The sequence below is a fragment of the Urocitellus parryii genome, chromosome 3 (assembly GCF_045843805.1).
Source record: "Urocitellus parryii isolate mUroPar1 chromosome 3, mUroPar1.hap1, whole genome shotgun sequence".
Taxonomy (NCBI): Eukaryota; Metazoa; Chordata; class Mammalia; order Rodentia; family Sciuridae; genus Urocitellus; species Urocitellus parryii.
In genome coordinates, this window is record NC_135533.1 from 186,042,167 (window position 1) to 186,070,094 (window position 27,928).

Below are 27,928 nucleotides of genomic sequence, written 5' to 3' on the forward strand. Positions count from 1 at the left end.
AAGTTCCCACTTTACTCATACTCTTGAGTTAACCACTCAAAGAATGATTTTACTCTTATTTGAAATACAAAGGAACTACACTTTTCCCAGGCCACAGATCAAAAGGAGGGAGATTAGTAGAACAGACAAAAATAAAGCAAATATCAAAATCTGGAGTCCACACAGAATAGGGGCTAATAAGCCTATATTCCCCTGTTCACCTTCTGATACTGATACATTTCCTAAAGCACAGGACTGTCATTTTTCTTTTTTTTAAGTGACTCAAATGGAGAAAAGGCAAAACAGTTACAGAGGCTGGTACAAATATACAGTCTGTGACTATTTTAATGAAAATTAAAGTAGCCAACTTCAAATTTTTGTTTTTGTTGGTGTTGGGGATCAAATCCAGGGCGTTGCACAAGACAACTTCAATTTTATGTGGAAAATTAGCTTATATAGATGTCACATCCTCCATAGGTACTAGACAAATTATACAGTGTACTCATCCTTCTTTCTCATAGCAAAAACGAACCATTCATTGGAGACTTTATTCATGCCTCACCACACTCAAGTCTACTTATTGGACTGAGGCAGTTGTACTTTGCTTGCTTACTGGTACCTTTGTTTATATTCCGTCTGTATGTGACAATTCATAGGATGTTACCCTTTAAAATTTACCTTTTCCAAGTAGCTTTTCTGGATAAAGGTCATAACTTTCCTCCACGATTCAATGAATTTACTATTTATTTTCTAATGTTTCACATAGGTATGTCACTATTCTACATGTGAATTCAGTTCCATTTTGGCAGATAGTCAATAAAAGAATCTTCCTTTCAGAGAAATAAATTCTACCTCAAGCTAATAAGAGGAAGGAAATGTAGCTTTTTAAAAATTATTTGTGTTCTCTCTATATTGTTGGGTTATAGATGTGTTGAACTCGGTTCTTACAAAAAGAAATCTAAAATTTTTGGAGTGTTTAGTTAGTATAAGAGATCGACATAAAAGTTTCCATTTTAAAAAGATTGTAAGCCACAGATGGGCCAATTTTATCATTTCTTTTTGAATCTTAATGAGAACAGATGATAAAATTTTCTGTGGGTAAAATATTTTTGATTAATTCTTATGCACAGTTAACACTTAAACTATTAAGAACATCACTGATATTCTTAATAGTTTAAGTATTATATGTGCATATGACTTTAGTAAGAAGTAATTCAATGACTATTCTTAATAGTTTAAGTGCTAAATGTGCATTAGACTTTAGTAAGAATAGCATACCTGTTTGATTGCTATCATCACTGTCTTTTGGAGGGAATTTTCTCCACTCAAAGTCAATTAAACAAGACAAATGTCTGTTATACGAATCAAATTAACAACTAACAATCAGTACCAGACCTTGTAGTATATAAGCAAGGATATTATTTCACATCCACTTCCATTTCAAACAAAAATAATTTTAATTAAACAATTTCTTGGCATTGTTCAAAACATTAATCAAGCCATTATCTCGTAAGACTGACTGACTTTACGAAGGGAAATTTCCAATCATGGTTTTAAAAAAGGCAAACCAGTAAGCCACATTAGAGATTAGAGATAATATACAGCCTATGCAGCCACATGAGAAATAGTTTATGCTGCTTTGTTATTACACAGGTAGTTGCTTCCTTCAGCTAAAGCCTGGAATCTTATATTTGTTTTATGCATATTGGGTTTTGTTCTATTACTTGGCAGAAGACTGTACTCCCTTGAGTCAGCTGTGTTCGCTGGTCAGAATAAATTCCAGCATCTGACTTCAATTCCATTAATCACAGACAAGCTTGAATAAGTGAGTAAGATAATAGAGAAAAAGAATGGTGAACATTGTCTGTGTATGCTATTCAATAATATGGAAAAGATCTGTGATACTCTTTTGAATTTAAGATATATGAACTGTCTATCAAAAAGGATAAAGTCCTTCCTACATGAAACACTGTATCCTAGGCAAAAGGTAGTATGAACCAAGTAAAATATTATTACTATTATTAATATTTCTATCCTGAAAGAATTCAGGTCAATTTTCCTGTGAAGCCACCTTTGTTATTTCCTTACTTATTTACAAATGACCTGTTAGAATGAGTTTGGGGATATTTCATGATTGTACTATATCAATGCAGCACAAAATTTAGTTCTAGAGTGAAATTTTGTAATTCAAAAATAACTTTCTCAAGTACTACATTTCAAAACAAAGTCTAACAATTTATAAACTGCTTTATACAACAAGCAGCAATATTCCCTTTGAAGAAAATGACTATACAGTTATACACATTTAAATTTTCATTATGGACCACCAGAGGGACAGATTAGACTCAAAACTTTTAAGATGCTCTTTCTACTTCTAATTGAATGGTGTATAAGGTTATAATAGTTTATTCACATACCACATAGTTTGTTAACTATTTCATCTTTTTATCCATTTAGGACTTGAATGTACTGGGACAAAGCTGGCTTCAATGGTCATTTCAAGTCTTAGAATTCAAATTGCAATTCTAAAGTATTATTATTTAAATCTTAATGTCTAAAACACAATACCATAGAGATATAATGACCTAGTCATTTTTATTCCATTATGATATTTCTTATCTCTATGCATCATAAAGTCAATAGAATATTAACTTATTTGCATTGCCATTTGCTCCTTTATGCATATCTGAACCAGTGAACATGGTTTTTTCCCTGTTTTCAAGGCTTCCTTTTATTTTTATGGATAGATGTCTAGGCCTTTCACACACTTCATAAAACCATGTCTAAAAATATCCAATTCCCTTATCTTCGAGGCAAAATTTTACAATTTTTATCAAAGGTAGAATTGTCTTTTTGAAACACCTTAAGTTTATAAATTAGTACAGTAACACATATGTGATTCTTAGAATATGGAGCTGGAGGTACTCTTCTTTCATACTAGAAAATCAACTACATAATATCGTACAGTGTGTTTGAATGTATATACTGAAGAACTCTGCAAAATTTTAATCAAAGCCCACTTTCAGTTTGTTAAATAACTTCCTTGGAGAACCATTGAGAGAGAGAGTGTCCTCATGATCAAATCATGAATCTCTTCAGAATTAATTCTTATAAAGGCAGTTTTGATTATGATGATCCAAGTAATGCAATGGTGGTAGGTTGGGTAAAGGCAAAGTTTTACTTTTAGTTTCCCCAAATGCTGTCTCACTTGATTTAGGAGGGCTTGGGAATACCCAAGAATTATCTTCCAGAGAATTTCTGCCATAAGAGTTGTGTTCCTGAAAGTCTGTACCATCAGTGGGAATGGATCTCTCATTATCTGTCCATGATTGGAGAAGTGCTTTCTCTGATAAAACCTTTATATCTCCTGGTAAAGGAGAAGATGTAGTATGACAGAGAGCTTTGCCGTTTGGTGACAGAGGGGGATGTCTTTTGTATGTTGCAGTGAAATTTGTCAAGTGCAGTTTCGTTCCTTCTTTCCCAAGGTCTTCCATGCATCCTATTGGTGTGCAGGCTAAAAAGAAAGCACAGGCTAAATAAATGTCCGTTTTCATGGCATTTGTGATCATAAAATATAATATTTCATTAGTCGATAAATCCTAGAAATGATAATGAAATTCATATTTTCAAGATACAAATAAAGATCCTGTTCTAGGCCATTAATGTGACTAGTTGAAGGCTTGTATATCATTGTGTGCAAGTGGGGACTGAGAAAGCTGTTCTTAAGTTTTAGTTAAATATAATATTCCTTTGCTTATTCAAGGTTTTTCTCCATGGATATTCCAATAGGGATTTTTTTTCAGAAATAATTCTATTTTTAAGTGTCAGGAGCCAAATGAAGTTTTAATATACATTTAAAGGCTTTTTATAGATAAAGCAGTTAAAATAAAAGTTGCAAATTAATTTCTTATTAATAAACCTATAAGAGCAACTGTGAATTCTGCTGTGGTCACAATACAGGTCAAATCTTTTTTAAAAAAAGGGAAAAAAATGTTTCATATACATGCAATAATGACTTAAGAAAAAGACCCTATTTGGCCACAGCCAGCAATTGGTAATATGGGCTTCCCCTCTATTTCTAACTCATCAGGGTTAAAAGATAAATGTATACTTAGCCCAAAGATGGCCAATTGTAACTAAGGATTTACTCTATGTAGTTTAGGACAAACAGAACCACAGTATAAAATAAGCTCATTGTCTTTTTTCTTAGGAAGATGAATGGGGGTGTGGAGGATAAACAGAATTAACAGTGTTCAGCTTCTGGACAGAGGTACTATATAGGTCAGAAAAAGGGGGGGGGGACAAACCTCAGTGATCTATAGTCTTATTTCTGCCTACTCCTCAAAAACAATGAGCTCTGTGGTAAGGAGTGGTGACTTTATGCCTGCCACTGTATAAGGAAATATGCTGGTGAATTTATAGTCCCAAGCATCAAGAAGATATATCATCAACCAGCTAAGAAGGAACAACAGATAAACCACTTCTAAGCTCTGCTCCTTTATTATTCTTCGGAGTTAATATTTACTATGTGAATAAAGAACCACACTAAAAACTCATTGCAAAATTATTGTGTCCCTTTAAAGAAAGGTATTATTTCTACCCTCTACTTGTAGTTTTTCATAGACCACAGAACACCATATTATTTTCTCTTCATTCTTAAGTAACCAGCTCTCCTGAACTAAAAGGAATTCTGAATTCATTTTTTCTTCCCTATATGTAACATTTTCCTTCACTAAGAAACACTCCTGAGGAAAACTTATTTATAAAATACAGTTCTCTCAAGACAATGAAAATTCAAATAGCAATTTTAAATTAGGTGTTGATTTTTTTTAAAGTCTTATCTCATTCCTTTAAAAAGTAATATTCAAATTTATAGAACACTACTTTTTTTGAAATAATACTATTATGTAATACTAGGCACAAATGCACTGATTTTTCTCCATCGAATTAAGAATAGTTTTGGCAAACTACCTAACATAAAACTCAAAAAAGTTTAATTGGTCAAACAGTTAAATATGAAAGCAAAGCAATGAAAATTTTTGGTTGAAGGGGATGCGGTGAAGCACTTAGCCTCCCATCTAATAAGCTATTCTTATAAGAAAGAAAAAATAAGTTTATAAAAAATGCAAATAAATAATGAATCAGTTATTGTTTTGAAAACATACAACATGAAAAGCCAGGACTCTGGTACATTCTGTAGCACTGGAATGAAAAATTGCTTTTGGGCTTTTTAAAAAAATATATATGAAGTAGTTGCGGTAAAAGGTCAACTAGAGCAAACTTAACACCTCAGCCTTATACACATAAGCAACACTTGGCTGAGAAAAGCCACAAGGGGAAAAGAATACAGTACTGAAGAAAAAACACATCAGCAACACCTTTATGTGTGAAGTTGACCAGTATGAGACTGAAGCCAAAGCAGAGAATGGGTAGCTGTGAACACACTAAATATACTATGACTTATCAAACTCATTTGATGAGATTTTGATAAGATACGATGGCTAGCTGTTCTTCAAGCAGTTTAGCTGGAATGAGTAGTTTCCGGTAAATAGTAACTTGCCTTTCTTGATTGCAGTTGGGGTTTTCAGTTTTCGTAGTAGTTCAGCTTGTACTTGAGTCACCAGATGTAAATTGGACATTTCTCTCTTTAGTTCCCAGTATGCATGTTGCATATTATCACTGAAATAATTTTTTTAAAGAAGTTAGTATTCATTCTTTTCATGAACAAGAAGGAATAACTTTAAAACAGAAGCAAGCAGATCTATATTTCTGCTCCTGTCAGTTCTGTGATGATGTAAATTAAACAACTGAAAGATAATTACGACATTGTATATGAAAAGATGTAAGAAAAACATCATCCTCTTAATTTCTAGCAATTAATTGTATGCTTAAACAGAAAGTTTAAAAAAAGTATTCTAACCGCCACGTTTTCTTACCGGTTTCAGAACTGATATTTTATTACAGTCTATAATGTGCACTGGTGTTAATATAATTTATAAGTAATAAGGAATATGCTTATTTGTAAATCTGATCAAGAATAAAGTTATAATCATATATACATGTATTTATCTTTTAATTATTTTGACATTGTAAATTGAAATGATGTATCAATTGCTAAATATATACCCAAGTCCACATTAAAATAAAATTTAGGTTTCACACATTACATTCTTTATGTTTGACTGAGTTGTCTCATACTGTTGGTTCTAAACCAATGTGACATGACAGCATAAGACATGAAGAGCCAGATGATTCCCTCATAAGGAAGAAGAATCTACAAAAGGAGGATTATATGAAACAAATAAACATTTCAAAATTTTTATTATTAAAAGTATTTTATCTCAATTATCTGAGGAAATATAAATTATATAAATCTAATTTTTAAAGGTTTTATTTTCCATTAAATATTCTAACTTGATAGTCATAACTTTCTTTAGATTTTTAATTGTAAACTAAATAGACTGAAATCTTCAGCACATATTCTCACTTCATTGTACAAGAACACACAAATATTAAGTATAAAAATAGCTGATCTCATAGCATCCCAACAACCATATTGCATCTGAGAGATACAGTACAATTTTAGTAATAAGGAAATCAAGCTAAGCAAACATGTCACCTCTTGCTTCAATTTTTGCCTGGCCATATACAAAACTTAAACTTCAAGGCAATAACCCTCTTACAATCTAAATTTAATATCCTAGTTAGAGAATCAACAAATATATCAATTATTTTGAATTGTGTAAGGTTAAATACCTTTTCTATTAAAATATTCTCATTCTACTTAGACTATAAACTTTGTACTGCTTTGCAGAAAAATGTTATGAACGTCACTGGATAACCTTTCGTGCACTGAAAAAAGACATGACTTTTTGCAGATTTTTGAAAGGCATGAAATATTTACTTTACAAAAATTAGTTAACCACTTCTTAACCAGTAAATGTCTGAGATGTTTGCTACAATTAATGTTTTACACAGGAGACAGTGTGAAGAGAACTGTTGATTCCTTGGTTCAATTCTGGGCATTTGGTATGTTTTCACATTATAAAGCACTTGGTATAATCACTGCACATGTGCTAATTCATGCACACAGTCAGGACATCAATAAAACAGTTTAAGAACAGTTTACTATTGATATGACATGGAGAAAACACCTATGATAGTGTTAGGGTATTGAAATACCAAGCACATCTAATAATTCAAAACAGCTAGGCATAGAAACAAATATAAGGGTGATAACAAAATAGCATCTAGTACATATTTTTAAACTCAATTTAATTAAGACTGCTTAAAAATTAGATTAAGTTGAATACTGGGTCACCATGATTAACACATGTCATCATTTTGTCTTTTGCCCTTCAAGTCACCTGAACTGAAACCTATAGTTACAAAAAATTTAAGACCATTACTAAATATAAGCTCTCCCTCTTGTGGATAACAAAGTAATCGCAGTTAGTGCTACCTACTGTTAATATTAAAGTGCTATAGTCTTCAAACTGTTCAAAATTTTATTTTTAATTCTATTAACTTGAACAAAGTGTTTAAACGATTAATTGATTAGAAAAGCCAAGTTGTTATCTCTCAAATTTTTAGCAGGGTTCCAACTAACCCTGGTGAATTATTAGGTATTTTATCTAGGTAATCGTGAGACTATTCATAGTAGATTGCATGTCACATCATTCTAGTTTTGCTTTGTATGACATACAAGCAAAATCCTATTAATATTTACAGTTGTCTATGAAGATCTTAGGTAACTGCTTGAATACTTGTATGCGACAAAAAAGCAACCCAAATGAGACTCTAAAAAATAGTAGATTGAGCTGGGTGTGGACACACACACCTATAATCCCAGCTACATGGGAGATTGTAGCAGGAGGATTCTAAATTCAAAGTCATTAGGCCAGGCAACTGTAAGACCCTGTTTCAAAATAAAAACTTCTAAAAAAGGCTGAGAATGTAGCTAAATTACTACAGTGCTTGCCCAGCATGTGCAAGGCCCTGGGTGCCATCACCAAACAAAAATAAGATAAGAGCATTTATTATATATACCTTATATAATTATATAATATGTATAATTATATTATATTATATATACATACCAACTTGGCAAACTGGGTAAACTTAATTGTGTACATGAGGAAACAGATTCAATAGTATATTTAAGTAAAACTATGTTGTTTTTCAAAACTCTTTTTACCTGTCCAGTCTAATGACTGATCACTGCATTTTGGGGGTAGCATTTCTCATATCCTCATCATCCACTCGCCAAGCACCTATAATAAGTTAACTGCCAATACAGTCTTCTCAGCCCAGAATGATACTTCACACCTCTGACTTTTAAATGTTATGAAACTTGCTTGTCTGCATCTCAAGAACTGGTTACAGTCCTGATTGTAAAATAAAATTGAGTAAAAATCCAGTCTTCTTAACTGATACTATATATGCATTTATTTAATATAGAAATAGATATTCCTATATAAGAAAAACCTACTTAACTAATTTTGTACTTATATCATACAAATTTTTTCTTTAGCTTTTGAAAATTTCCTTAATTTAATTTCCAAAAATCATATTTTTAACTGAAAGCTAGAGAATTAAAAAGTGTGTATTTTACCAACTTTGATTCCCCCATAGTGTCTTTTAAACATTTTTTGACTGCAAGGAATAGAAATCATTTTACACTCTTATATGTTCTATTGTGTTTTATTCCATAATTTTAAAATGCTTAACACAAAATTTCATGTTCACTAAAGAAACACAGAAGAGGATGAAAAACACTAATCCATATATTCTGAACCAGTAATTTATATTTTAATATCATCTATAATATAGCTAGCTCTATAATATAAGTTTACAGATGATGAGCAAAAGAAAGACAGTAACTCCATACAGAGATATGGTTTTAAAACCTAAATTATCAACCTAAAGCTGACACTGAAACAGGGCACCAGCTAAATTTCTGACAGGGCTGTTACTGTAAAAAAAAAAAATTGTTTTTAATATAATGAGTACCATATAAAAGGCCACCAGAAATCAAAAGGGTCAATATGTCTTAAGAAAATATTATAGTGCCTTCCTTTGCCTGGCAATATACAGAGGAATAAAAAAAAATAAAGAATTTTCTTAATAACTACTGAAAAAAAAATACTAAAAAAATCTAAGCTTTTTGGAGCTGGGGATGTGGCTCAAGTGGAGGCATGCTCGCCTGGCATGTGTGGGGACTGGGTTCGATTCTCGGCACCACATAAAAATAAAATAAAGATATTGTGTCCACCTAAAACTGAAAAAAAAAAAAAATCTAAGCTTTTAGTTAACAGTTTTATTGATATATTCCTATATACTTTTTCTCTAATTAGTAAATTTAGCATCTGAATTGTTTCACTTAAAAGAAGATAAAGTAACTTATGAAGATTAATAAAAACACAGGAATACATACTGGAAATAGATATAAATGATGAAATGAATAAACAAAAGACAAAATATATGTGGGAATGAGGCTAACATGAGAATATATGATATAACTTATGTTTACCAAAGTTAGGCCAAAACTTTGGTTAGGTTCTTTAGTTGCTAATCAGAAGGGAGAAACCTAACCAGTTTTGTATTTCATAGTGCCTACTAAGTTAAATGCAAACTAATTTGAAGAAAAAACACACACATAAAAGTGTATTTGAGTACTAAGGGGAGAGCCATGAGCATTTATTCTAATTGCACATTTATTTAACATATCATACTCTTGGTATTGTTTTAACACAAAGCAACTTTTAGAATAAATGTAAGGCAATTCTTTCTAAAAACTGTTTCTCTCAGCTGATCCTCTGAAATGATACTGGGCTTTAGAGAGCTGAAGGCTATTCTTTGATGCCATAATTATAGCTATCTCCATAGCCTCAAAAACTACTCACTTTCTTGGACCTTCAAACTCCTGCAAATCCTGTCATAGAGATTCTTCACTATCTTGATAGTTATCTGAAGTCTTCAAAGAAATATTTTTTGGAGGTAGTCAGCTTTTTAAGTTATTCTCAGTGGATATGATCCAAATTATGTAATCCCCAAATGGAAGCAGAAATCTTCTTCTATACTATGTATACCTAATATATTGTTTTTATATAGCCCCATTTATTTACGCTACTATAACCAATGTATTTATTGGTTCCCTGCTTCTTTTCAGAAATGATTTGAAGTGGCTTTATAAAAATGATAAATACAACACAATTATAAGGGGAAACACAAGTTGATCAGAGAAAAGGTAACTCTGACAGAGAAGATAATTTCTAAGGAAAAGTTTTTACATGGACACTGTACTAGATACATTATTTAAAAGGGGAAAAAAAAAAAAGGGAAAACTTCCTTACTGAAAAAATACATAAAATTTGAAGACAGAATCGAAATGCTGTTCAGATAGCAGAAGTGAATAGTTCCAGCAAAATGACTACATGGCCAGTCCACAAAAACGAAATATTTATTGCTGTCACTTTACAGAAGTGCCTTCTCCTGATTTCCTGTTTTCCTTAGTTGATCATTTCTCTCAAGCAAATTTTTAACAGTAATAGGTCTGAGACAATTCATATTTTATTTTAATCACTAAACTCTGAAATCCAAATAACTGAACACTGAAGTCAAATCAGTATTTTTCATTAGATGGAAGATACCCATGTAGAGAGGCCTTCCTAACATAATAGGAACAAAAATTATTAATTTAAAACAAAGAAGTTACTTACGTAAAAATGGTAAGTATTTGAGGGAAAAAAAGGCTGAAGTGCATCAACTCTGATAGTTACTTCTGTTCTAAACCTAAGGAGGAATAACTCTCTTAAACTTTATGCTATTCCAAAGACGAACATTGTCCAAAACTGCCCTTAAGACAAAGGGATATTACTATAAATAGAAATGTGTAATTTCTAATGTTCAAAAAACAGGATTTATTACAGAATACTTTCACAAAGCTAGTTCCTTAAAATCAGATCCAAAATATTATTTAATGTTCAGAAGCTTTGTCTAAGATATCATAATATGCACCTTTTTACCACTTAAGTTCATGGCTTTAGTTAAGTGAAAGTTAAAACGTTTTTATAAGTATATTGTGATCAGAGGTTAAATTCAGCATCAAAATAATATCTATTTGCTGTGTTTTTAAGGTTGAATTAAAACAGAAATCCAGGTACCTACCCAAAGTGACCTACAGAAGAAAACATGTATTATTTTAATGTTGAAGAATTTTCATACCTTGAAATGCTTAGTTTTTGGAGATCTCTGCTCTTCATACTGTCTTCCTGAGGTGGATCCTGTCATTTATTTTAAAAAATTTTAAAAAAGTTATAATTATTATTCTGTTTATTCTCAGTTTGGTATTACCAAAGAAGATTCAAATTTTACAGAATATACTTATAATTGAATAGCATAAAACTAATTTCATATCCAATTTTAATAAAATATCACCAAGCTATCACAAATATTTCTAAATTACTTTAAATTATTTAGAGAATATTTTAATTTTCTTTAGAAAATTAATAAATTAATAAAATTTCTCCCATGTAAAAGTACTTGGGAGTCCTACAAATGTATCTTTGAACATACCAATCTGAAGTCTATATTCAAAATAGTACAACACATTATCACACTCTGTTTATTCAAGGAAAATGTGAATGAACTTCATGAGAAATTTAAAGTTTTGAGTATTTCATATTTTTGTATTATTATAAAAAAGTCCTCAAAATATTTTTCCAGCTACTGTCTAACAAAAAGAGTGATCTAACATTCAAAAATTATTTACAGCCAGTTATCAGTTTGCAATGTTCTGAAGGTAATAATGGATTTGTTTTCTAACTCATGCAGTATGGGAGTTTCAGGGAACCCATGGCTACAAATTCTTGGGAAATAATATTGAAATTATACAGAATTTGCATATTATAGGACTTCTCAGAACCTTTAATTCACAAAAGCACAGTCTGAACCTTCCTATATGGGCTATTTTTAGGAACCTCAGATGTCTACTATAAAAACCCCAATTTTATTGGCCCAAAGTTTCTTATACTTCTTCAGCTACAGAGTTTGCATTTCTTAATAGGATCAACTGTTCTGAATGTAAATGCTGGAATACTGGGAGATAAAGAAAATCTAAAAGTGGAATTACCTCTGCAACCTCGACCTCAATAGCACCAAACACTAATCAAGAGAGTATACTATACAACAAAAATGAAAACCTTAGCTGGGCACAGTGGCACACACCTGTAATCCTAGCGACTCACTGAGGCTGAGGCAGGAGGATTGTGAGTTCAAAGTCAGCCTCAGAAACTTAATGAGGCCCTAAACAACTCAGTGAGACCTTGCCTCTAAAAAAAGGGATGGCATATATACACAATGGAATTTTACTCAGCATTAAAAGAGAATAAAATCATGGCATTTGCAGGCAAATGGATGGCTTTGGAGAAGATAATGCTAAGCAAGTTAGCCAATCCCAAAGAAAACAAATGTGTTTCCCCGATATAAGGAGGCTGACTCATAGTGGGGTAGGGAGGAGGAGAATGGGAGGATTACATGAATTCTAGATAGGGAAGGGGGTGGGAGGGGAAGGGAGAAGGCAGGGAATTAACAAGGGCAGTGGAATATGATGGACATCATTATCCAAAGTACATGTATGAAGATTCGAATTGGGTGTCAACATACTTTATATATAAACAGATAAATTGTAGTATATATGTGTAGTAAGAATTGTAATGCAAAAAAGTACATGTATAAAGGCATAAATTGGCATGAACATACTCTATATACAAAGATATGAAAAATTGTACTCTATATGTGTAAATAAGAACTGTAATGCATTCCGCTGTCATGTATTTAAAAAAAATAAAATCAATAAAACTTAAAAAAAAAAAAAAACAGGTGAGGATGTGGCTTAGTAGTTAAGCACCTTGGGTTTAATACCTGGTACTAAAGAAAAGAAAACCCTAATATGTCCAAGTAGGATGCTTCTACACATTCCAGAAGGTATTATAAAATTCATTTAATAGAAAAGAAAGTATCATCTTAATGTTTGTATATTTGGCTGTAATAAGTATAAACAAGTTTATTAGTGTGAACATAAATTTCTTTCTTGGATTGTTCTAAGAGTCCCACATCCAAGAGGATTTTAATCAGCAACACCTCTGAAATAAATTTAAAAGGGCATCAAGATTTCACAACATCAAGATTTCAATTTGGAACCTTTGATATTGTTATTTCCATTTTTTAAATCCTCAGTTCATTTCTTTATGGTAATTATGAACATTTTCACTTCATAGCCTCTATCTTAGATAAATGCTAGAGTGGGTACAATGCTTTAAATCTTTTCCCCCTCCTTTATCTCACCTTCAACCCTTAAAAGTTTGTTGTCTCTAATTTCATCATTAAAAAAAAGTTTCTTCCACTATAAATATCTGTTTTTCTGTGACCAGTTTGCTTATAATAGATCTAAACTAAAAGTAAATTCACTCCCCAGCACCATCTAGTGGAAAAGAATAACTACTAGTAACCAAACTATGCCCTAGCCCCTCAAACAGTGACCTAAGAGCACTGCCCCTCTGGATTACCCTCATTAAGTCTTATGGATAAGATTTGCTACTCAATACACTAAGTTCTGGGCACTATGCTAACTGCTTTATACATAATAATTTAACTTTCATGAAAAAAATAGGTACTTAACATCTAGAGAAAATAAATTCCCTAATAAGTTAAATGAAATTACTAATTTTACAGTTAATAAGCAGCACAATTATGAGCCAGACTTCTAAGATTCTGTAGCATAGCTTCCTACTCTACAATAAAATATTCACCATGTATAATAGTTATTGTTGTGATTTAGATGTGGTATCCCCCCAAAGCAAATAATGTGAGACAATGCAGGAAGATGTAGAGGTGAAATGATTGGGTTATTACAGCCTTAATTCTATCAGTGAATTAATTCCTGGATAGGGAATTAATTTAATGGTAACTGAAAGCAGGTAGGGTGTGGCTGAAGGAGGTGGATCATTGGGGCTGTGCCTCTGGGTTTATATTTTGTCCTGGTGAGGGGAACTCTCTCTCTGCTTCTTGATGGCCATGTCCTGACCTGCTTTCCTCCATCACACCCTTCTGTCATGATGTTCTGCCTAAGCTTGGGCTCTCCTGGCCACCTATGGACTAAGACCTCTCAAACCATAAGGCCCAAGATAAACTTTTCCTCCTCTAATTGTTGTTGTTAGGTCTTTTTGGTCACAGTAACAAAAAGCTGACCAAAACACATCAAACAATATCAAGCAGAATATATACACTAACAATTAGAACTCAGAGCTTCAAAGTGTAAATTTTGTAAGGAAAAGATGCTGGAAGCTTTTGAAGAAACAATAGTGTGTGGCCGGGAAAATCAACTTCCAATGTCAAGTAGGAAACACAAAACCATTGGCTTTTTATTGGCTCTAACAGGAGGTGACAGTAATTTTTATGTTTCCCCTATACCAGAGCTGGGGACGCCAAAGTAAGTTCTTATTGCTTGGTTCAGAGGAATTCTTCAGGTTATAGCCAAGGCAGAATACTGTGTTATTCTTATCCTGGCTCATTCTTATCTAGTGGGCTGCCCCTGATAAAGACTACATTATAGAAGAGAGAAGTGTTTGCTCCATCTATGAACACTTGGGATTCAAGGGCAGAATCCTGGTTGGCAGTCAGAAGTACAGGAGGTAGTTCCTCTTTTAGATAGCAAGATCCCAGAAGAACATGGAATAGCAGACATACTTCCTCAATAGTATTGGAATGCTCTGGTGGTCAAAATGGTTGAGTTAAAAATTATTTAACTGATTACATCTAGTGTGAAATACATGGATATGTGAAATTATTATTTGTTTCAGGCTTTAACTAAGCTTTTCAATTTCTTTCAATAACTATTTCATATTTTGCATGTGATACAGTACTCTCATGCTCCCCTATTTCTTTATCACTTTCTTTCATTCTGAGTGTTATATCCACTTGAAAACGTATGGCCATACTTATTAGAGCTTAATGTATATTAATAGTAAACACACTCCTGGGAAGGACCTGAAAATCAGCTTATGTTTTAGTGGATGACGTTAGGCTAACCACACTATAGCAGCTTGGCAGGTTTGGTTCTTTTCCAGCACTTGAATTCTCAAGTATTTGCTAATAGTTAAATGTTGCCCTTAAAAGTATTATTCTTCTAGAAAGAAGCAAACTACAGTTTCCTTTGTTGGTGGTAGATTTTTGAAAGAATTCTAAAAATCAAGTTGTCTTTGCAATGTTTAAATCAAATTATTAAGTTAAATAAAATAGGAAACTTAAAATGTTAGTTTTCTTTAAACTTTATAGGAAAAAAAAACAAGAAAACTGAAGGAAAGGGAGTTTGAAAAAATAGTTACAATAAATAACTTTACAAGCCTTTTAAAAATAAGTCTTCAAAAACTGAATTACAAAATTTTAAGGTCAGGCTAAAAAGTACACAATGTATCCAATATTAGCAGAAATGATTAAAGGAGAAGATAACATGAACTTTTCAAAGAATGAATATTAGTAATTACAATTAATAGTAAATCCATAGTTTAATACTTTGTGATAAATCCTACATAGAATGCACAAAGAATACTTAATTTCCCAATTAATAATTTTGTAGTACCATTTGTTTGGCTTTTTGCAGCTCAATTTTAAGATCATTACATTCTTTCCTCATCAGTTCCAACTCTTGTTCCAAACCATGGATCTTCAGGTCACAGCTCAACTTTTCCACCTCCCAGTTTGATGAAGGTGGATTTAAATTCCTCATCACTACAAAAAGGATGAATAATATAAAAACTGTTATCTTTGCCTTTTACATTGACTTCAATTCTAAAAATGTTGTGCTGATTAAATATAGATAACAAAAATACAAACATGTACAACTATAGTTTTGTTTTAAAAGAAATAGCAATTACTTGCAAATATCTATGCTAAAGAGTAAGACAGCTAATGTTCTTGTTTTAGAATGTAATAACCACTCCATCTCTGATTCTGTTACTTAAGTCAAAGTATAAATTTGTCAGTACAGAATTTTAAGATACCATACCCATAAACAAATGCTAAAATGTAGCATATCAGTAATCTGTTTTGCATAAGCCAATGTTAAGACAGTGACAAAAATAATAAACTAAGGTTCAGCTAATCACTTCATCTAGTCCTTTCAGAAAGAATAAAGTTTGACCAACAAATCCAGGACATAGTGTCAAAACAATTTTATTCATAAACATTATACTACAGAAACTTAAAGCTGTACACTGCTTTATCTTTGACTTAGTACTTTTAGTCTTTCCATCTACAAAAAAGCCCAACCAATTACCATAAGAGATCTCATATACATTTTGTATTCAAAGATCTCTCAGAAGCCTATTCTTATTCTTCAGTTTATCTCATGAGAATGTTCATAGGAACAGACTACAATCCGCAACCCCAGATCTAACTTCCAACACCAACATCTCATTTGTGGCTTTTAAAAACCTTCAGGAAAAACAAACAAACAAAAAAACTGAAACTCTTCCATGACTACATGTCTAGGCAAAATGTTCTGTAAGATGGATAAGACCGGACCTGGAAGTTTTGATGAGGATGGAGTTTTAAACTCCTTTCCTACTCCATCACAAACTAATACTAGATAAAAATTAACAAATTTTTCTCTAAAAAGGTATAATTTCTAACTGAAGTTAAAAGGAGTCAATATTGAGTGAAAGCAAAACAGAAAAACATAAGCCTAAAAATAATAGTATTAACACACATATAGAAAAATGATTCTGTTAGAATATTTATAATAAGTAATTGGCATACCCTGCTGAGTTTCCACCTCTGTTCTTAGCTGGAGGAGTTCTACTTCTTTAGATTGTAGCTGCTCATTCAATACTTTCAAAGATTCAGAGTTGTCTTTATTCTAGTTAAGTAGGGAAAATGCCAAATTACATTCAATAAAATCTATAAGTTGGTAGTATATGCTAATTTTCAGGTAGATGTTGAAAAAACTCATTCTAGGCCTTTAAAGGCAAGATGGGAAAATGAACTCAGTTTCTTACTAATTTGCTGTATCTAACATATGACATTTTAAATATAATGACTCCCTTCCATGTCATGATTTTTCAAAATAAGTTAGTGGCATTATATGTATTTAAGTCCTACATATCATTATGTATTAAGTACTTATTTTTGTTTGTAAATTACAAATATAATTATTAATCATTTCCACTTTGCCTTAAGCATGTATATTTTTAATTAATAAATGTAAATATATAAGCTCATTTAAAATTTTAAACCTTATGAAGGAGAAAACTCATTTGCAACATACAGATAAATTATTTCAAAACAACTTACCATCTTGTCCAATTTGCTCTTCAAATTATCTCTATCAATGCAAACTTCTCTATATGCATGGTAGGCCTTATTTACTTGTTCTCGTCCCACAGAACTTGTTTCTTCATCTAATCGAGCTCCTACAAGCTAATGGTATAAAATCAAAAAAGGAAGTTATAAGAGGATATTTTACAGGAAAAAAAAAAAGTCAGTCAGTCTTCTGATGGCACCATACTACTTCGGTGCAGGGATAGAGCCTAGTCTATAAGTGAATATTGTTCTTCCATATAATTAATCTTTACTGGTTAAGAAAGCAAAACAGGGCTGGGGTTGTGGCTCAGCGGTAGAGTGCTCACCTAGCAAGTGCAAGGCCCTGGGTTCGATCCTCAGCACCACATAAAAATAAATAAACAAAATAAAGGTATTGTGTACAATTAAAAAAATAAAACATGTTAAAAAAAGAAAGCAAAACAATATAGAATATTTTTAAAAAGCCTTCTATGCTTTTACATAACTAGAATTTTATCCTTTATAGTATCTGATTAAACCATCATACTACAATGGAGTATACTATTCTTTTGAAGTACTTAGTCTATAGCATCTAATTTCCACTATCAGAAAAAAATAGTGAATTAAGTCATACTTGACATTTTAATAAATAAATGTGTTAGTTCATTAAATCCCTTATTATTCCAGAATTAGAATTAATACGCTTACTGGTCACAAAGTACAGAATAATTTCCAAAGGTAACTATACATAAAATCCCACTTTTGTACTTAATTTTAAAATGAATACAGCTATGAGCTCCAAAAAGTTTCCTTTTCTCAGTTTATCCCAGTGTATTACTAATTTACTTAATTACTGTAAAATTCATGTGAATATAATGAAATTATCATCATTTTTATAACTGACTCCCCTCACTTTACTTTCCCCTACATGTAGTGAACTCTACCACGCTTCATCCTCAAGTTTTTAAAATATAGGATAATTCATTGCTTTGGCTTTTGAGAACTCATTTTCTTTACCCTTTATGGAAGCTGCTATTTACAAGACAAAATACAAATCTGAGACGAAGAAACACAACTAAGAAGTCAAAACTTTAAAACTCAAAAATAAATGGATGATTGAGGAAGATTTTCCAACACTGAAAATAATAGTAAGTCTGGTGACATAGTAAATCAGTTATCTTACTTCATAACATATGGAAGTGTCAGCTTTCTAAATGAAAAAGTAAATGACATTAATTTATCAGTTAAAATAATTATTTCTATTATGTATGTGAAAGAATAAATGAGAATGTGGAGGTAAGATTTCAGTTCTGGGGAAGACCTTACTAAACATTAAAACAAAGTTCCAGAGCTTTCTCCTTTGAAACCTAATTTTCTTCTTTGGTATGTTATTTATTTTTGCACAGATTTCAAATTTCTGAGTAAGATACATACAGTTATGAAGGTAAGGCAATCTGAAAAAAAAGAAAGAAAAATACTAGAAATATAACTCCTCCAATTTGTTAAAACCTAATCTACAAACATTTGGCAAGCACATATTATATGAAAAACAGTATACACTTAATGCCAGGGTTTGAGATTTGTAGAGATATCCTTAGAAATTTAGCACAATCATGGAATATAAGACAGAAAATATCTGAAATTTAAAATATATTTTGAATTATTTTTCACATAATAAATCATAATGAAGATAGAAGAAATTACCTTTTCTTCCAAAAACCTTATTCTTTTCTTTAAGAAAGAGTTCTCTTTCTCTGAATCTTTAAGTCGTTTTTTGATGTCTTCATATGCAGTGACAAGAGCAAAATGTGAAGCAACAGACTCATCTCCTGAATATATTGATACAGGAGTCAATGTATCTCTTCTATGGGCTTTTTCATGATTGAGGATGCAGATATCATCTTCTACTAGTGCATCCATGACAGCTATTTTAAAGAAAAAAAGAAACATGAAATACAAATATCTCACTGAATAAATGAGAAGAAAAAAGATATATTCAAAATAATGTGAATACTGGGTCAATGTTTAAAAAATCCTATTTTCTTTTAGAGGCAGTGAAGCATAAGAGTTTATGTGTAGGGGTGCACACACCTGCAATCCCAGTAACTCAGGAGTTGAGGCAGGAGGATCACAAGTTCAAGGTTAGCCAGGGTAAAATCTCAAAATAAAAATTTGGGGCTAGGGTTGTGGCTTGGCAGTAGAGTGCTTGCCTTGCATGTGTGAGGCTCTGGGTTCAATTCTCAGCACCAAATAAAAACAAATAAACAAAATAAGGTATTGTGTCCATTTACAACTAAAAAAGTTATATTAAAAAAATAATCAGTGGGGCTGGGAATGTATCTCAGTGGTAGAGCATTCTGGATGCAGTCCCAAGAAAACATGGATTGTCAAGGGGTTGGGGTAGAAGCATAACCATAAAGCAATTAAAACCATAATCTATTATCAGGAAACTCTATAAAAATCTACGAAATACCAATTTCACCAAAGAATCAGAATTTTTAAACACTTCATGCCCATATATTTTTTCCTCATTAACATTTACACTTTCAGATCTACAGTAGCAAGATTTTATAGTTTATAAAACTGTCAATTTTCAAAAATTCTTCAAATTCATGACATAATATTATAGAAATTTTAATACCTTCTCTACTATTTTCTTTCCACACTAGTAATGTTTGTCATATGTTCACAATAGAAGACAAATTAACATTTGAGTGTCTACTGTCCTAGTACCACACACTACATTCTTTCAATATTATCTCATTTAATCATATAAACATTCTGTCAGGTAGGGATTATCTAAATAGGTAGGGCTTATTGCCTAAAGCTAGTGAAACTTTAGCTCTATGAGGGCAGACGTTATGTCTATGTTGTTCATCACTATGTCCCCAACTCATCAGTGTGCATGAAGTATTCAATACCGATCATTACATGAGTGGATAAAATAGGATTCAAATCAAACTCTGACTCCAAAACCTACAGAAAGTAGCAGCAGCCAGCTACTTTCTTTACTTACTGAATATATATACTTGCTTTGTGTATCTGCTTTTGCTATTAAGTTTGATATTACCTTCTCATCCAAGAGTTATGTACCTGGAAAAATGCTATGGAAGAACTTGTAGATGAAACCTTTTAAGACCTCTGGGAAAAAAAGAGTAAAAAGGATTGTAGGTCATGTTAGAAAATCTAAAAGAATTCTTCCAAATATTTTTTACTTTAAAATAAAACACTAAATACAGCATTCTATATAAGAATACCAATGGAATTTCACATAGATTAGTAACTAATGATTGCTAAAAAAAAAAAAAAAAGTTGTTTTTTTTTACTATTCCTTGCTTGGAATAAAATTTGATTACTAATATTAGACTTTAAGATCATTATAGATCAAAAAATTAAAGTAGAAGGGTATTAAGTATTTTTTTTCCAAAGTAAAATAGTAGAGAGTTTAGATATAAACAAAGTCAACCACAAAATTCATCTTTCACTATGCCTGCTTTTCCTCTGGAACTCCCTTCCCCATGTCAACTAATGCCTATAGTTTGTTTTGCTTTATCTCAGACAATGTGAATAATTAACAAAAGGCTTTGTGTTTTTCTGAGTCTGGTCTACTATCATTATATTTCTGCTTTTCTAATTTTATAACTGAAACTTTCTGGTTGCTCTCAACTGAAATCAAATTTTGGAGTATCTAAACAATCTGTGTCTTTGTAGGATCACAGAAAATGTAGGCAAAAATAAATGTGTACACTATGTATTTTGAATAGGTAAAACCTACAATCCAGTCAATCCACACCAATTCCAATTTAAAATTTTCTAAACATATGAGCAATTTCTATTGTTAGAATTTTTTCCCAGGTAATCAATAAAGTTCAAAAACAAGTATGGACTATGTTAGCAGTATCCAAAAAATGTCAAGATTCTTATTATAAATAACTACTGCAAGCTACATTCTTAGAGATTTCCTCCTCTAAACTGGTTTACTTCCCCTAATTTCAACTATTTCAAGTTACTTAACTTGTTCACTTGTGTAATCTGTATTCATTTTTATCATGAAATGATCATGATGAAAGGAAAAAAAGCAAGAAAACTCAGTGTGGGAGACAGCTGCCCAGAAAAATAATTATTATACCTAAAGGTAGGTAATATATTTGAAACAATTCAGAATGATGCAAACTGCAGATAGGGAAGAGTGACTTTCAAAGAAGATACCATAACAGATCAAATGACTGTGTAGTTATCTTTATTGTACTTATTGTTCTTAAACCTTTACATTCTGCTTTCTTCTAGCAGGAGGAACAAGCTAAAAAATCTGGAAAAGTATGGGGGAGGTTGAAAAACATAATGATAGATGAGATTAGAAACATTCGATGAAGATAAATGGAGATGATCCTTTATGATAGACAGACATATATTTTGGTCTTTATTCTGCAGAATTTTTAAAAAGATAGAAGTGGACATGGTTAAAGTATAAAAATATTTACACATATTCATTAAAAACATTCATGACTGCTTTGGTTTGGATGAGTATCCCTCAAAGGTCCACTCCACAAGGCTGCTGGTACTGGTAGTTAAGTACTATGGACCTTTAAGAGAGAAGACCTTATGGGAGATCTGTAAGTTTTTGGGGGCATGCTTTCAGAGGTGACTTCAAGACACTGATCCAGTCTTCTCTGCTCCCACTTCTTGGCTTGTGATATGGGTAGTTTGTGCTTATATGTGTCCTTGCCAAGATGTGCCATCCTTGCCAGATGCCCAAAGCCTGGAAGTGCAATTGAACCTCCTAAACTGAGCAAAATAAACCTTTTCTTAATAAGTAGCACATTATCAGGCACTTCACTTAGTAATACAAAGCTGATTCATACAACTCACTAAATGAACTACTTAGTATTAGCTGTTTACAAATATTTGCCCCATTTAATTTTCAGGACCATCCTAATTAGGACTACAGATGAGAAAACTGGGAACAAGAAAGGTTATGAAGGTTAGCCAGAATAAGACAATTAGTATGCAGCAGAGGTACTTGGATTTCAGAATGTGAGCTACCAATATTTTCCCCTCTCCAATGAATCTATTGCAAACCTTCATCGAGAACTATAAAACAAGGAACTTGCTAGAAAGTTCATAAGCACTTTAGATGGAAGGTAGGGGGTGTGTACTAAGACAACAATACCACATTTTATACAATGATAGCTTGTCACTTTTAGGTAAAATGAGTAGTCAGACTTGTTCATTCTGTTATCTTTTTAATTAATAAATTATCAAAAAATTGCACACTGTGTGGTCTAAATAAAGAAAACTGTTTGCATATAAAAGATTTTTCAAGTTTTATATCATTCTATGTATTGATTCTATAAATATGATTTGGAAAATAGTATAAAAATTGTTTATCTATACTAAAAATTATATGAGAACTAGTCACATTAACAAGAGAAAATCCACTAGCACTACATACATCAAGTTTTATTGTTTTAAGCAGCTGGTATTTAAACTCACTGTAAAATGAGAATCAGAATTTTAATTTCTATTCCAAAATAAATATAAAATCAAATGCATCAGAATGTAAATATATACTCTATTATTCTGAACAAACTGGACCTCTGGAGATTAAAAGCCATAGTGTCCAGGAAAATAAGATCTTAAAAAGAAACCAATTAATATGAAGCAAATATCCCATTATATTTATTATTACAATGAAAAGAAATCTGAGGGCAAAGTAAAAGTAGAATATTTGTAGCCTTCAGTTTTATTATTTATACAAGCCTCCTTTATCCTTCCTTAACCTTATTTCTACAGAGAGGTAAGGGGAACCACAGTAGTTTGCCTCAATGCAAAGGCTCAGTTTTATATATTTTTTGCTGTGTTACAATGTTTCTTAATAGATATACAAATAAGCAGGCCCATAAATTTGACTTTTTAGATAAGTGGTAAAAACCTAATTTCTTATCACTACACTTAAATAGATCAAGCTAGCTTTAACATTTTGAAAAATTTACCTAAATCTGATTTTATTTATCATAACTTAAGTTTTCTTAAAATAGCAAACGTTTGTTTCAATTACTCATATTTTAAAAATAAATGCCAGGAGTAGAATATTGCCAGTGAAAATTAGAATTACTGGGCTAGGGGTAGAATGCCCAGTGTTTAGACAGCTAGCACCAGCCCCGTCCTCCCACCAAAAAAAGAGAGTGAGAACACACTATCAAAAAAGACAATATTTTCAGTAGTCCAGCAGGAATTAATAAATTAACTTTTAAAACTTAATAAATGTCAAAACATTGCCCCAATACAAATAGATTTCTCTCAATCATGAAAATCAATAATAAATTATTCCAGAGACATCCCACAAAGAACTTTGGCTTTTTCAAGGACATTCCAAGAAGCTGGACATGATGTAGGGCAGGATTAGAGAAAGTGAGGTATGGAAGGGACCACTGCCTTAGAATTACTTGGAGTTCTGTGCAACAATATTGATTACTTGGCTCCAATAAAGATCTATGTAAATTAGAATATATGAGTAGAAATATCAAACTGCATTTCAATAAGCACCCCAGACAATTTTAAGTTCCATACTAATGTAAAAACTACTCATCTAGATTCAGTAAGAGTTAACAAATCACTATATGATTCATAGAATTCCAATTATAACTATTATTCTTGAACATCTGTAGTCAAGGGTAGATCTATGGTACCAACTGGTAAACACCACCTAAATCTTTCATGAAGATTTAAGGATTGAGGTGAAAGATGACAATTATTGATGAGAACAATAAAATTTCAGGAATGATAATGGAGAAAAGAGGGCGCTATTTATCAGATAAGGTGGGCGGAAAAGGATACTATCTGAGGCTAATGGAAAGACACCTGGGGAAAAGGTTCAAACATTATTAATCAGTATTGTTTTAAAAGATGTTAAATTTCAGTGTTCACTATAATTGACACGGAGAGGAGTCTCTCTTCTTCAAATTACATATACTGGGGTTTGGTAGACTACAAAACATTGAAATATCTTCTGACACTACACTGGTCTTTTATCTGAAAATAAATAAGATTATCCTGCCATTTTTCAATATTGTTATGTTTACTAATTTACTGATCACTTGCTATATGTCAAGTACTAATGCTTTTATATGCATTTTCCTACTTCTTAGGTAGGTACTATTATCCTATTTATATAAAGTTTTATCTGTAGTTACCCAACAGATCAGTGGCAAAGCTGGGATGTGAATTCACATAAACTGTGTCCTAAATTTATGCCCTTGATGCAACATTCTGAATAGAACAAAAAATTAATTCTGATTTTCCTAATAAGATTCTGGATAAATCAGAACTCTGGTAGAAAGAACACTGGTCTAGGACTCAGAAAGCCAGGTTCTATTCTAAGATCTGCCACCTGGACTATAGATTAGTTCACTTTACCTCTCTGGATCTAAATTTTCCCATCTATAAATGACAGTTGGACTATCTCACTAAGATGTGACTTTACTAAACTATGAAGGCAAAATTTTAATCCAAATACAGAATAGCAACCTGAACAGATAGAAGGAATTTCACATTTGTACCAGAAACTGAGTAACAGGTCAAATATACACATTACCTCAAGTGTACACTAAACTTGGTCAGAAAGGTATTATTATCTCAGTGAGGAAACTGAGGCTCAGATGTGAGGTAAATGTGCCCATAATCACATCAGCAGTAAGTAACTGGGGTTTGAATCAAAATTACATAGTAGGCTTTTTCCTCTATTCTGTATTGTTCCCTGTAGTGAATCTTGTTTAGAATTTCCATCACCTTTCTATCTCTTGAGACTAGGATATTCTTGAGCCCATTTCATACAATGGCACAAGGATTAAGTTTTAAGGAGGCAGAGAGACCAACATTTACTGCTCTTTGTCCATAGTAATGAAACAATTAGGGGCAGGGATTCCCAGTTTATAAAAAAGGGATTATTAAGTGCCTTTTTTCAAGATACGATCTGATCTCTTAATCTAGGTACCTTAGTAATCAAATTTAATCTACTATTCAATAAGTGCCCAAAAAATAAAATCAGCATCAAATACACAATATGAAAACTCCAGTTTCATTTTTATGGTCCTCACTGACTCACTAACTGCCTTAATTCAGAAATTTAGTTTGTGTGGCCAGGGAATCCTAAGACTGTTTCAGGGATAGCTTAATGTAAAACAGCAGTCTACTTCTTTTCATTCCTTTAAGTAATTTATAATGCATTAATAAATGACACTGGTGTTACTAATAAATATTTCCTAACAATGATAAGAATATTAGTGCCATAAAACAGTTGCATTGATTCCACTTCGTCATGGATTATAAAAAAGGTATCACATTATTTTACTTAATAATTATAATAATGTTCTGTGTTGTTAACTTTTTGTTTGTTTGTTTGTTTTGTACAGGGGATTGAACCCAGAGGGGCTTAACCACTGAGCCACATCCCCAGCCCTTTTTTATATTTTCTTTTCTTTTTTTAAAGGGGGAAAAACATGAACAATTTAATAGAACAATGGGCACCTAGAAGAACAGGAAGTATTAAATAAGAAATTATTATATACTTATTAAATTTTCTTTAGAGACAGGGTCTTGCAGAATTGCTCAGGATGGTGCTAAATTGGTGAGGCTTGCTCTAAACCCGCAGATTCTCCTGTCTCAGCCTCTGAGCCGCAGGGATTACAGGTGTGCGCTTGTTAACTAATATTAATCAGATAGTTATGGTACACTAAGTAGTATGCTTTACCTTTTAGGGCAACTATCTCATTTATTCTTCATAAGAATTCATCAAACTTACATAAAACCTCTGAGGTTGGCTATAATATCCCCATTTCACAGAAGGAGTAAATGAGACATGAAGAGGGATAGCTGACTCCAAGGCCAACATAACTCTTATAAACTATGTTTTGTTGTCCTAGAAAGTAAGCATTACCCTAATTTTAAAGATAGGGAAAAGGAGAAGGAAGACCTCTTTCCAAGTGTCAAATGCATCAATGGAAAATTCAGTGCTTAGATTCTGGAGTTCTGATCTAATCCACTACCATTTTCCATTACACTACATTGTCTCTTTAATATTAAAACTTTATATCGGCATAAAATTTACATTTACAAACAATAATGCATTAAAATTTCATAATCATCTTGTGAATAATCTACCACTCCCAATTTACAGAAAAAAATATTGATTATCAGATTGGGCAAATTAGAGCGTTTAAAAAGAAGTGGAATTTAAGTTATGCCCTAAGATATGGTTCAATCCATTTTAAAATTCTAATAATAAAAAAGAAAGTGTCTTCTATGTTTAAGGAGCAAGGTCAATTTCAACCCTGATACATCAGTGTCTTCAATCACCTTATTTCCAATACGTCGGAGGAGGCCATTTGTTTTGATCTACCAGTATTACAATTTTCGTGGTTATTTTATTTCACTTTCAATTATTCGAGCTCCTTGTGTGTGGGAGATTGGGTGTTAGCCTACCTTGCAACCGAAATAATCCAAAACGTTACTGGAATCGACAGGTTAGACACCGGAGAAATGGCGAATACCTACAGCTTGCCAGCCCTCGACAAGGTGCAGAGGGCAGATGTTTACTGCTCGGACGCCCAGGTAGTACCGCCCTAGTTACACGTCCCTCTTTCCTTTCCGATATAAATGCCATCTCAGTGAATGAAATAAAACTGGAAAAAGCCCCAGTCAATCAGAGCATAGAAGCAAATGAGCAATAGGTGAAAAGTAAAGTGAAGGACAAGAAGGGGCCTGGAACAGCTAAGGCGCGGGGATGTCACGGGCCAGGGAAGCCTGGGGTGGGCAGCTCCCCAAGGGAGGGGGCGTGGGAGAGGGTGAGGGAAAAATGACGTGTGGCTTAGACCCACTACAGCATGGAGGTTGATCCCAGCACTGCCGGCACGCTAGCTCCCACCCAGCCCAAACGATTCACTCACCCTGAACCCTGGCTACGTGGGGCCGCCCCTGGGGCCGCCGAGTTTCGATTCCCCAGTGTACGGAAACCGCCTGAAAACAACCCAGGTCGCCAGGGGTCACCAAGGGCTTCCGGTTTCCTCGAAGACACCGCTGCTTCCCCAGAGAAGGTGGCGGCTCCAGGTGCGCCGCAAAGGGATTCCCATTTCTTCTGCCTCAGCGGAGCTCGCGACGCAGCCCTGCCCTTGGGCAGGAGCCCTGGGGGTTCTGGAAGGAGGGGCGAGCCGAGGCAGGAGGGGCCCGGCGGCCACAGGAGCAGGCCCGTTACCCAGCAACGCGCGCGCGCGCGCGAGAGAGACCCAGGCCCGTCGGCGCCGGCTGGCGTCGTCGGGACTCGCGCGCGCTAGTAGCCGCGTCACGCGCCGCAGGGGCAAGCCTTGTCGAGGGCGGGATGAAGAGGTGGAAGAGCGCCTCAGAGCCGGAAAAGCGGCTGTCGCCTTACCGGAGCTCCACGTTAGGGCCGCGCAAGGAAACCGGAAGTCAGACCCGCGGGAGCTGGGAGGGTGTTCGCGGAGCCGGGCTGGAGGAGGGGCCGGGGAGAGCAGCGTACTACGTGTCCCGTGAGCCTCCGCGACGGGACAGGGCTGGGCCGCGGCGACGCGAGGAGGCGGAGTGGAACTGGGTAAGA

General features: G+C 33.3%; 2 protein-coding genes across 5 annotated transcripts in view; one reads left to right on the forward strand and one right to left on the reverse strand.

Annotated features, from left to right (window-relative positions):
- Positions 1-301: 301 nt before the first annotated feature.
- Positions 302-27,824, reverse strand: Azi2 (5-azacytidine induced 2). Of its 4 annotated transcripts, none has more exons than XM_026405302.2 (8): positions 27,743-27,824; positions 19,024-19,244; positions 17,332-17,457; positions 16,798-16,897; positions 15,620-15,768; positions 11,206-11,264; positions 5,540-5,658; positions 302-3,493 (listed from the first exon to the last, which is right to left on the reverse strand). In XM_026405302.2, exons 2-8 carry the CDS (start codon positions 19,237-19,239, stop codon positions 3,081-3,083), a joined length of 1,182 nt encoding a protein of 393 aa, XP_026261087.1. In that variant the 5' UTR covers positions 19,240-19,244; positions 27,743-27,824; the 3' UTR covers positions 302-3,080. The 4 variants fall into 4 exon arrangements, with proteins under 4 accessions (XP_026261087.1, XP_026261079.1, XP_026261097.1 ...); XM_026405294.2 differs by lacking the exon at positions 27,743-27,824 and adding an exon at positions 27,264-27,672; XM_026405312.2 differs by lacking the exons at positions 19,024-19,244; positions 27,743-27,824 and adding an exon at positions 17,667-17,820.
- The window catches only part of Zcwpw2 (zinc finger CW-type and PWWP domain containing 2), a 125,282-nt gene continuing 125,045 nt past the window's right edge, over positions 27,692-27,928 (forward strand). Inside the window, exon 1 of the mRNA XM_026405334.2 lies at positions 27,692-27,922. Within this exon, the coding sequence (XP_026261119.1) occupies positions 27,692-27,922 (231 nt within the window). The remainder of the gene's footprint in view (positions 27,923-27,928) is intronic.

Coding starts and splice junctions, on each gene's coding strand:
- Azi2 (XM_026405302.2), bottom strand. CDS start 19,239: ATGGATGCACTAGTAGAAGATGATATCTGCATCCTCAATCATGAAAAA. Junction 15,769..16,797: donor AGAGGTGGAAACTCAGCAGG/GTATGCCAATTA, acceptor TCCTTTTTGTAG/TGATGAGGAATTTAAATCCA. Junction 3,494..5,539: donor CCCAACTGCAATCAAGAAAG/GCAAGTTACTAT, acceptor CTTTCTTTTTAG/CCTGCACACCAATAGGATGC.